The following is a 12,196-nucleotide window of genomic DNA, read 5'->3' on the forward strand; positions in this document are numbered from 1 at the left end:
AATTTCTTACCATCATCACATGTAAAGTCCTGAATTGCCACATCTTGGATAGGAATCTCTTTGAGGAAGTAAGGCTTTTGACAGCGAGGGTTTCCTGTCACAATGCGTTTCTTCCTTAGCCAATCTCCAAGCCACGCGAGATGGCAGTTGCAGTTGAAGGGATTGGCCAAGAGGTTTCTGAGAACAACATGAAAGTTCACTCCTGATGACAGATTTTTTTTCATTCTAAGCATGCTATTCCTATTTTCAAAAACCTGAGCTTAAATACAGTTCTTCAAACAATAGTATGTACAAACCATAAAAGAAAGCTGTAATTTAGGCTCTGTGTAGTGAATCTTGATATAGCTCATTTAGAAATAATTTAAAACTGTCAAAGACTTGACTTGTTGTCAAGCCACTCTGTACTGATAATACAATAATTTCATATAGAGATGAAGTCTGATTACTTTACATTATTAGCTTTAACCTGACAACAGCTATTCCATTAATTTGTCATCTCAAGATTTCCATCTTTTATTTGCTCCAGAGAATAAGTTTTCTATCTAAAGTGACAGCTACGTTGATTACATGCCAGTTATAAAAATGAATTTACTTCTAGAAGTCTCAGTACTTTTGGCATCTTCTTACTTCAGCATAAACATATTGACAATTCCATTATTTATAAACATGCCATCCTTAATATGCACAAATTAGTCACTTGGCGCAAAGTGTCACTTTTTATGTAAAAAAGGGATAAAGTACTCTCCTGAATGACACTACCTACAGAAAGAGTTTCTTCAGTAAATTGACAGGCAGTTTCTCACCCCATTTTCCCTCCCTTAAATTGCACTGCATTTAAATAAAAAGGTACATTTTTTTTTGTTGTTGTTGTTGTTTAAACGAGACTGAAGCTTTATTATAAAACAGGTATGAATTAATATCTCTAGTAGTCCCACTGACTGAATTTAAAATAATGATCAGACAGCAGAGTGCAAAAGGAAAGACAACAAGGTGATTAGATCATCTGCAGTTGGTGTGAGGGATACCCAAATGTGTCTTTCTCTGCTGGTTCAAATTAGTGGGCTTCTGTGAGCGTGGATAGCAGGACATTTTTCATGCTTGCTTAGGCACTTCCGTAAACCAGTCTAGAGCTGTGACAAAGGCCACCAGGAAAACATACTTTTCTTGATGGTCCAGAAACAACTTTTTCTGAAAAATCTGATTATGGAACTCATAATTTTCCCTTGACATCAGCTCCTACTATGAAACTATATGGTAAAATATTAGCACAAGTGCCCCAAAATGTTGATAAAGGTTTAAATTTGTGTTTGGTAAAAGATGAATGTGACTCACAACGTAGACAGTGAATGCAAGGTGTCAAAGGAGCCCGGTGCCACAGTGGTGATCTGGTTGTCGTACAGTGAGAGCAGGCGGACGGAGCTCAGGCCTGTGAAACTGTCATTCCCCACACAGCTCACACGGTTGCTCCTCAGCATCCTGAGAAAATAAGGCTCAGCATTTCTCAGCTTCAGGACAGTCAAAGCGCTCAATAATATTTTGCGTTATTACTGCTCTATTACTGAAATATAAACAACATGGGCTAGCTGACATTTCATCTGTGCACTTTGGCAACCAAAGAAGTTAGCATTAAAAAACTATATCTGCAAATGCTTCATTTGTACTAGGTATAAATGTGAAGGGATGGCCTCTGTGAGGAGAGGCCCAGGGCTGCCTCATAGCCAGCCCCAGACGCTGCTGCAATGGTCCCTGCATGCCAAAACCAAACCATTCAGGGGAATTTGTGGTGCCTCTTAACACATCAAATGAGTCTAGAGCACCTCTGAATTTAAGAAAGGGCAGCAAATGTAGGGGCAAAAAGGAGCAGCAAGGCCAGTGCAGGAGGAGAGAAGAGATCAAAAGTAGGGACCACCCTGAGCAGGAGGAGGGAGAGGAGCCGAGCAGCAGCTGGACAGGAGCCATAGCAAAAGGAGCAGCTCCCCACACAGGGGCTCAAGCCAAAGTGGTGGTCTGTGTAGGGGCTGGAGCTGAACAGCTGCCCAAGCAGAGGCCAAGAGGTGTGACTCGAGGGACTGCTACTGCTTGAGGAACCACAGTGACACCAAGGGAATTGAGTAGCGTGTTGGAGGGCACTGGAGAACAAAAAGGTGAGTGGGTTTTGCAGAGGTAAGAGGTGATTTCCCCAACTGCTATTTTATTTTTTTCCAGTAACAGAATCAGTAATTGACAATAAAATTAAACTGACTAAAATTTTCCAAATCAGATACATGTAGCAGTCCCTACTTCCCACTTCATGTTCCTGAGCTTAAATGAGTCCAGAACTGCTATTTATATTGAGCAGAAAGCTAACCTCCCATGGTCCCTTCTGACCTGAATTTTCTTAGGATAAAAATAGAAAGCACTTCTACTATATTCTCAAGTCTTTCAAATGAATGAATTTAGGCTACCCAGATTCCTTCTTAGCATGACTCTACTACTTAATAAAAATTTCAGAACATTAAGCAAGAAACACCTATTTTAAACTCTCGTGCATCTGTTAGTAAACCACAGGAGCTTTAAAGCTTACTGTTTTTCTACCTGTCCTTCAATAAATGAGTATTTTTTTCCCACACTCCTGTCTAACTGCTTGATACAATTTTAGCAGCTTTAAATGAGAAGTTAGAAATGAGAGGTCTGATTTATTAAGAATGCCTGATGTCTTTGGACAAGTGAAGCCCCAAAGACCATCTTGGCTCTGGTCTGCTGATCAGAAGGACTGATTCCTGAAGAAGGCCAAGAAGCTGTGAATAGTATAAACATTTACTTTATTTTATTTTATTTTTATTATTTTGAATGGAAAGAGCTAAACTGCCTTCATGGAAAGAATGAAATGAGTTCAAGCTACAGTGCTTTTACTCCTCCCTTCACTGTTGAAATTACATTAAAATTAGTTGGAGAGAACCATTTCCCACATTTCAATATCCACCAGAATCATTTTTTCCTCTAGCAAAATATCCAATAATGGTTGAGCTGGATTGAATCAGAGTCCATTACATAAAGTGCATAATTTCCATGCAAAATTCTGTTAGTTTCAAGCAGATGATCATTCCCATTTCCGTTTCTACAGTTGGATATTTACCTATTCTCAACTGCTTCCTCATTTAAGAAGACCCATAATCTTTGTAGCCTAATAACCACAATGAGAACTTCAGCTACGCTATATCAATAATTAATAATTAACGAATGCTTATACTCTCTATTATAAGCTTTGTGTAAAATAGGGACAAAAAACAAGATATGCTTGAGTATAGCTAATTCAAAATCAAAGTTTTCAGGACAGATACATGTAGAGTATTACTTAAAAAAAATACCTGGCAGAAAGGAAGGCTAAGGACACTCAAACAATGACACTTACAGTGTTTTAAGACTTTCCAGTCCTTTGAACATTTTGTCTCGAACACTTTCCAAGCGATTGCTAGTGAGCAATAGTTCATTCACACCAGAGGCTCCATCAAATGCTCCTTCTTCGATATCTGTAATCTTGTTATTGCTCAGGTTTCTATTACACAGTAACAGAAGCAGAGAAAAGCTTGTCTGTTTGCTTTTACATACCTTAAATGGACTGCTAAATGATGCAGGATGCATAGATTACAAGATAATTGAGCTACTGAGTAAAAGCAACAAATATATTCAACTTCAAACAAGAAAAAGCAAAAGTCAATGCCTTGCTAAACTACAGAATTAAAGATTTTTAAAGCAAAATTTGGAAGTTGTTTGCAATTAGAGTACATGCTGCTGCCACACAAAAACATGTTTTCATAAATAATCTGAATCTTGTCAATGAATGTAGGTATATATATTTTGTCTCCAATCCTTGTAGCATTATTAGACAAATGAGTAACAAAGTGGTACTGTATGAGTACTAGCACAACTAACTACTCTGATTTCTTTATTTCATCTCAGTAGACATAAGAAAACAGGATAAACAGCAACATATGTAAATAAAATGTGTGAATGTAAACAGTAAATGAAATGTTAATCATTTCTGACATTAGTAAAAAAAAAAAAAAAAAAAAAAAAGAAGGGTTTATAAGCAAGAGTTCATTTATCTGCAATTTGCATGCAAAGCAGATCAAAAATGTGGGAAAATGTTCTATAACACTGCCAAAATATTTAGTGCTTGTGGGTTTTAGTTTAAATATGGAAATTACATCCTAAATGGAAAGTATGTGTACCATATATACCATAAGCATGCACACTCAACAACACACATTTTCTTAAAGATTTTTCATTGTATTCTTGCCTCCTTCTGCTGTTTTTTTTTTTTTTTTTCTTTCCAAGTAAATCTATTTAATTTCTTGTTGAGAACAGTTAAGAATGTATCTACACACTAAACAGTGTTATAATACACCAGTGATTTTTACAAAGCTCTTAAGAATGTTCTGAGAAAATCTAAAATACAGTGAAGCTAAAAACTTTTTACTTAATCGAAGTAATGATGTTGGGAAGAAAAACAAACAGTATTTGATGCACCTTTTAGAAGAGCATTTTAATTGTTATATCAAGAAACATTTATTAGAATAAAAAGTCATATGCTTGCCAATATGAACGGGTGTCATTATCTAAGACATAGAAAAGAAGGAGCTGTGAGTTTGTCTTCGTGCTGACTAGCTGTAATTTTATATACACCTTGCCTGTGATGAAGAATATGATCATCACTTTCATTTAGTTTCGCAGTGTTCAGTCTCCTGTAAGGTGCTGCACAAGACTGGAAGCAAGAAATACATTATTTCTCATCTCAACTGACTTGTGCACGTCAAACCCTTAGTTTCCTAAAACCTTACTTGTTCTTGACATAGCATGGATATTACTTCACCTACTTCACATTTTAAGGGTCATTTAAAGTGATATTTTAAGGATTAATGTTGCATAACTAATCAATGACGCAGTGCATATACGTGCTTTATTGCTGATGAACCATCAAATCAATTAAACATTTAGGCCTCAATTTTTCAGTGTCATTTGTGCAGAACGACCTTTGCACATATTTGAGCCTCCACAAGAAATATGAGCTCCATGCAAATACAGAATTCACTCATGGTATAGTCTCTGTAACATCGCCATCCCACTACTTTCCAGTCATGCTTAACCAGTCTCTGAATTGAAGAATGTTTTAACAATCGATAACTATATTAGGAAGTTATGGAACACTAATATTAAAAATGTTAACTTTGTTAATTTTCCCATTTTTGTTCTTCCTCAATTATACAACTCAAAGCTCTTGGGGGTTCCAGCAGACTGATTAATATTTTTTATTTTTTTTCTTTTGTCTTGAACACCTTCTCCTCAACTAAAAAGTAGCAGACAAACCAGCTTTAGATGACATGAAATGTCTATTAACCTAGCTTTATAGCTTGATACATAATTACTAGAAATATATTCTCTTTTATCTGTTTTTCTTAAATATGAAGAATAGATGTGTGTGTGTATTTGTATGCTACTTCAAGTATTTTATTTATTTCAAAGGCATGTTGTAGCTCTAAAAAGTGCTAATCTGAGATGCTTAAGGAACAAAGAAAACAAGGTATCTACTGTACAACACACCGCTGTGCCATGAATTCCTGTATTCTTTCTCTAAGTATCTCAGCGCAGACCCAAACTGACAAAGTATACCTAATTGGATAAGTAAAAAGCAAAATTTTTTAAATCTTTGGTCTTCTACCTCAAAAATCAGTGATAAGTATTTAACTGATTGTGATCATGACAGCTGCCAGACAGGATGTGGATAAGGCTAATAAGTAGTGTACTACTTATTAGTAGTTGGCTCCTCTTGGAATATTATTCACTAGTAGCATAGAGTGAATTTTTACAAGTGGTAGTAACTGGGTAACTACATTCAAAAAAGCAGTGCATCATTTTCATTAATCTGTTTTGTCTCACACCTTTCTTCATTTACTATTTATGCTTGGATTTAATCCTGAAAAGATTGAGCACAGTAGTAAGTAACTAAATTAACTAAAGTTACTTAGTTACACTAATTAAGTGTAACTAATTTAGTGTAACTAACACTAAGTAACTAAATGATCTGCTCTTGAATGGCTGCCATGTACCTAAAGAAAACCTTTTCATAGGTTTATTGTTAATAACATCTGCAACTGGTAAGATTATAAACAAATCTTGGAACATCAGCTGTGGACATGGATTTACATGGATCAAACCTTTTTTTCTTTTCTCTGTCATATAATTTTGATATTCCCCTCTTCTAATGACAGTTTAATGAAGCACAGAATCAAATGCATGTCTTGAATGTGCTGAAAGAGGCAAAACTGCCTGGTTAGGGAGTAGTACAGGAAGTTACAAAAGATTACTGGAATCTTTTCTGAGCAGCTTATGCTCAGCTCCCTGCTGTGGCTGCATAACAGACCAACTGGCTGGACAACGCAGTGAAAGTGCTGGAGCTATACCATGAGAAGTTGTTACTAGAAATGTCTAGTCCCATAGAGAAGAACTGCCATCTCTGATCTACCTCAGTGATTCATTTAAACCCATTCTTGATTTTTGACTAGAACATACAGAGTCATTCATAGATGAAAACTATCAAAGGAAACATAGCAGGTAGCTAACATGTTATCTGAATAGATAAGGTCAATGAAGTTGCACTTACATTTTACGCAGTTGAGGAAGCTTCTTAAATATTCCAGTAGCTTCCAGGACTGAAAATTCGTTGTTATTGAGTCGCCTACAAGAAATGACATCAATTTCAGAAAAAAATATTTAGCCATTGGTACAGAATGTTCCATACTAAGGAAGATCTTCAGAATGGTTTAACTGAATAGCTGATATTCAACTGGTAGCTAAAGAACAATTCAGTATATACTGACACTTCTAATTCTGATAATTCCCATGAATGACATTAATGTCATTAGTTGAAATTAGAAATACATAAGACACATGGAATCAAAAACAGATCACAAAGTACCATACAACTAAAACTGCAGAGAAATCTAAGATGTTTTTAATTTTCCTTTTAAGGGAAGAAAAACAAAAATATAGCTAGGAAAGGGTTCCATGACAATTTATAAATAAAAATATTTAATAAATACATATATGCCACTGAAGACTAGTTTACTGTTCTTTAAAGGATGTCAGGTCGGGTCTGCCAGACATCTGGAGGTGCTCACAGTACACTATTTACAAGAAGGAAATAATTACCGTATGCTCATTGCTTCTCTGGAATACGGACTTAAACATAGTGCATAGGTCTTCTGAAGAATTTAAAAACACTTCTCTGACCATGGTTTATCTTCTGACCACTAAATCGATACAGAAATTGTGCAAGAAATTGTTTAAGTGTTGCTTTGTAACAAGAGGCTAAGCAACAGATACTTGCCTGAAAGATTATATGGATTTTTATCTTTCCTGCCCAGGTGTCAAGATTGTTCTAGTATAGTGTACCTTTAGTGGCTGCTGGGTTAGAGGACCATCTATATTTCAAAAAATATGTGCCCTGACCCAGTGTCCTCTATTTCCTCTCTTGAAAAGAAAATAGAAATTATAAGTCTTGGACACTATATGTTTTAATGGAGTCTTTTTATTAAGGAAGCGTGTTTTTCTAGCTGTTATTTAGAGATCTTAAATAGGAAGGAAAAGAGATGACCGAAAAAAAAAAAAAGTGAAATGGAATTTAGCATGATTCTTAAACCAGAATGCTTTTCAGAATTACCTTATTGCAAGAAAAGATTAAAAACAAAACAAAACAAAACAAAACAAAACAAAACAAAACAAAACAGGAGAAAGCTGCTTGTTCATCCTTCCTTCCTGCTCACATTCAGTGATAGCCAAAAGGGAAATTAAGATTGTAACTCTGAAGGTATGGCAGTACAATAGTTTCAGCACAGAACCAAACTGAGAGAAGACAGGAAGACGTTTTTGGATATACATAGAATATTTTTATACTATACTGAAGTACAACAGACATTAATAATAATAAAAAAAAATCCAATTCTGAAAATGAATGCTGTATGACTTAATGTGATATTGGGACCATAGCAAATAAACCCTTGTACAGCAGCAATTAACAAAGTAAAATCATCATTGTAAATTGCCTTTTTTTTTTTTTTTCTGTGAAACAACGAACAACAGAAACAACGAACATTCTATAAAAGCTGACATTTTCAAATAATTTTCAAGTGCTATATCATCTGATAGAATGACTTGCTTGTGAAGACATCTATTAATTCTAATAATTCTTCCTTGCTGTACTCTACTGCAAATGATTCTAACCCCACTAGAAAAAGGCAATTTCTTCTTATTTCCAACAAACTTTTACATATTAAAAATAAGTTAGTATATCTGTCCCTGAAGTTTCTTTCACACAAGTGCATTCAATCCTTTTGTTCTTCATAGACCATAGAGTGGTTTGAGTTGGAAGGGACACGTTAAAGACCATCTAATTCCAGCCCCCTGCCATGGGCAGGGACACCTCCTACTGCACCAGGTTGCTCAGAGCCCCATCTAACCTCACCTTGAACACTGCCAGGGATGGGGCATCCACAGCTTCTTGGGGCAACCTGTTCCAGTGCCTCACCACTCTCACAGTAAAGAATTTCTTCCTAATATCTAATCTGAATCTACCTCCTTTTAGTTTAAAGCCATTCCCCTTTGTCCTCCACCCAACACCAACAAAGAGTCCCTCCCCAGCTTTCCTATAGGCCCCCTCTAGGTTGCTCTAAGGTCTCCCCAAAGCCTTCTCTTCTCAGGGCTGAACAACCCCAACATCCTCAGCCTGCCTTCATAGGAGAGGTGCTCCAGTCCTTTGATCATCCGTGTGGCCCTCCTCTGGACTCAACTCCAATAGGTTCATGTCCTTCTTGTGCTGGGGTCCCCAGAGCTGAACACGGCACTCCAGGTGAGTACTTGTAAGAACAGGGTAGAGAGGGAGAGTCACCTCCCTCATCCTGCTGGCCATACTGCTTTTGATGCAGCTCAGGATACGGTTGGCTTTCCGGGCTGCACGTGCACATTGCTGACTTACATTGGTTTCTCATCAACCAACACCCCCAGGTCCCTCTCCTCAGGGCTGCTCTCAATCCATTCTCTGCCCAGCCTGTATCTGTGCTTGCCTGTATCTGTGATTGCCCTGGCCCAGATGAGGGTCCTTGCACTCAACCTTGTTGAACTTCACGAGGTTCACATGGGCCAACCTCTCAAGGTTTTTTTTTTTTTTCTTTGACTCCTTTATTTTTTTTCCACATGATCCATAACTACTGTGAAAACTGAAGTCTGTAACACAGCATTCCAGATAATATTTTACTATTGTTATATACTACAAAACAATTACTTCATATAAGGTACTACACGCCTACACATACATCCCCAAATGAAATGTGTAGCAGTGCCAAGCGGCACTCAGTCATCTTTAACATGTATAATAACATCACAATAGCCTTTTTTCTTGAACTACAGCCTACTTATTCCTCAATCTTATATTTGTGCTGCTAATTAGTCTTACCAAATGTAATATCTAGGTTTTGAATTTTTAATTTATTTAAACTAGTGTTAGTCTACTTTTGATATTAGAGAGCAAATTTAAGAATTGCCCATGTATATTGAAGATTCTGAGTATTTGAGAAGTTTCTCCATGCTTTCCTATAATGGAAAAGAAGCATCGGCCGATTCACTCTATTGTCTTTGGTTTAAACTGTAACACAAATAATATCTTCTCTCAGACTTTGTACCTATGGTGATACCACAATACATGCATCATCACTGAGGACAGATCCACAAAAAAGGGACATCAAGAGTTACAAACTATATGTTTGTGGTCAGAAAAATGACCACATGGATCACATGACATGTCTATGGCTAGAGATTACTGGATTTAGATATGGAATTATTAAATACTTGTGCAAGAAGATTTAATTCTATTATTGTTGTAAGTGATACTGCATACACAGGAATCAAAATTATCACAGATGATTGGAAAACATGTGGTGGTATCTTCCTTTCTGGAGTCCATTGCTCTACTGATAAAGGTAATAATGACAGTTGCTATCTGCCAATTACCGGATCATGAAAATGATCTTAAAAATACTTATAAATGTGAAATTTCAGTACTTTTTTTTGGAATAAAATTCTCCAAACAGAAAAGCAAACAAAAAAGCATTTGAAGATGATGTCTAAATGTTCTGGCTTTCAGTTTCATTTTATGCTTTTCACTGTTAGCTATTATACCAAAATCTTGTCTATAGTGTTAAGTCTTCTTGGAAGGCTATGTACTGCATTGATATTCTGTAGGCTTCAAAACCATGAAGTATTATCTTGTTAGAATCTGTTTTTTCATCAGATATTGTACAATGATTTTTTAAAAAACGAACGTTTAGGACTAAAATTACTTTTATTTAGAATTTCTCCTGGAGACTCTGGCTTGAGTAATTTATCAAATGCTTGCTTTCTCATATATTAGTATGCTGCCTGAAAAATAGTTTATTTCTGGGACTCATTTACAGACTTGTACTTTATCTCAAATACTTCAGTGGCAGATTAGCCAGGCTTTCTGGAAGACTATGAGCAAGCAACAAAATAGAAATGGTTAGCACTTGAATTGTTCAAACATTTTTTCACCTTTCACAATCAAGTATCGCTCTTGAACTGTATTATTATTATTAAACAATAAACTAGTTTGAAGATACAGTCTTTTTTTTTTTTTTTTTTTTTTTTTACTGTTGTTATCTATATAATCAATACTTTAGCCAGTTTATATGGCCAAATAAGCAGGTAGGAGAAACTGTGATGAGAAAAAAAAAAAAAAAAAAAAAAAAAAAAAAAAAAAAAAACTTCAAACTCCTTATCAGGAAACTTTCCTGTTGTTCCTTGCAATTTTTTAAGCTGAAACACCAAAGTTTGCCATTTGATGTGAGTACAGAAAGAAGAAATTATTTTAAATATATGTAGCATTCTAAAAACAGATTTAAAAGAAGCATCACAAATTTTCCTGAGCTGTAGACCAGAGCAATACTTTTCACTATATCATCTCTAGAATGACAGAGATAAAAGTAATTTGTCATCTTTAAATTGCATGTTCCATACCGTATATTATGATACTGCCAAATGAAGATACTTTCTTATATCAGACTAAGAAAATGTTTATTTTCTTCCTTATGTTATCTTCTACTAATTGAAAGCCATGTTGTCTTAGAGGTTCCAGGATTCTTGTTACTTTCAAAACATTCTGGGATAAGGGATGGAAAGAAACCTGGACCTCAGAGATCTCCAGACAATATATTTGAGAAAAAAATAAATGTTTGCCAGAGAAATCTAAAGAAATCTTGACATTTCCTTGCTTTAGATCTTTGTTTCCAAGCTATGGCAATTGGATTTTTAGAGGAAGTTTAAAAATGCAGAAATAATCTCACTGCCCTTCTAAAATACTTTCAAGACTGTTGAAAATTTTCTTGCATCAAAAGACTTGAAGAACAATCTCCATGGCTTATCAAGAAGAAGGTTGAAAAGTGATTGTTAAATTTGAAGACCATCTTACTTTGATGAAGTACTGAATAGAAAAGAGTTCTTTCAGCAAAAAATGTAAAAGGAGCAATGATGGAAAATGAAGAGAGGCAGATTCCAGCTGAAAGTGATGTTTTCATTTTAAAAGATTTTAACATAGATGAAGGGAGACGATTAACTTCTGTACCATTCTCAGGGAGATAGTACATTTTTATCCTCTGATACCTTTAAACAAGACTGGATGCTTTTTTGAAAGAAGTGCTGTAACCAGATATGAATTATCTTTTAGTCAAACATATTTTTTTGTTGTTGTTGTTGCCTGAAATTAGAGAGTTTAGGATATACAGCAGATGAGGGTTGATGATTTCATTGTTTCTTCTGAATTCAATATATATGGATCATAATTACAGAAAGAAAACACTCCAAAGTTTATCTTCCACGTGTAAATAAATGAATAGGAAAATCAACGACTAAGACACTAAATTAAGGGTATTATTTCTTCATAGCAGAGAGAATTAAATGGGAATCCTGTTAAGAATCAAAACAATGCATGCCTGTCACTTCAGCAACTCCAACTCTCATTGCTTGGTTCAGTAACGATAATTTTTACATCCATTACTTTATGTACTCCTCCTACAGTCTGACCTGCTACCCATTTCATCAATTTGTATTCTTGAATTAAAGAATAAAATGTCAAAATATTATAGCACATTAC

At 35.5% G+C, this 12,196-nt stretch overlaps 1 protein-coding gene across 14 annotated transcripts in view; it reads right to left on the reverse strand.

Moving 5' to 3' along the window:
* SLIT2 (slit guidance ligand 2) overlaps positions 1 to 12,196 on the reverse strand; it is a 259,333-nt gene that overhangs the window by 52,549 nt on the left and 194,588 nt on the right. For all 14 annotated transcript variants that reach the window (XM_032187221.1, XM_032187217.1, XM_032187213.1 and 11 more), the window contains 4 exons: positions 6,641 to 6,715; positions 3,392 to 3,535; positions 1,333 to 1,476; positions 11 to 177 (listed from right to left, as the gene is read on the reverse strand). In XM_032187221.1, the coding sequence (XP_032043112.1) occupies positions 11 to 177; positions 1,333 to 1,476; positions 3,392 to 3,535; positions 6,641 to 6,715 (530 nt within the window). The remainder of the gene's footprint in view (positions 1 to 10; positions 178 to 1,332; positions 1,477 to 3,391; positions 3,536 to 6,640; positions 6,716 to 12,196) is intronic.

Source organism: Aythya fuligula, chromosome 4 (genome assembly GCF_009819795.1).
Source record: "Aythya fuligula isolate bAytFul2 chromosome 4, bAytFul2.pri, whole genome shotgun sequence".
Taxonomy (NCBI): domain Eukaryota; kingdom Metazoa; phylum Chordata; class Aves; order Anseriformes; family Anatidae; genus Aythya; species Aythya fuligula.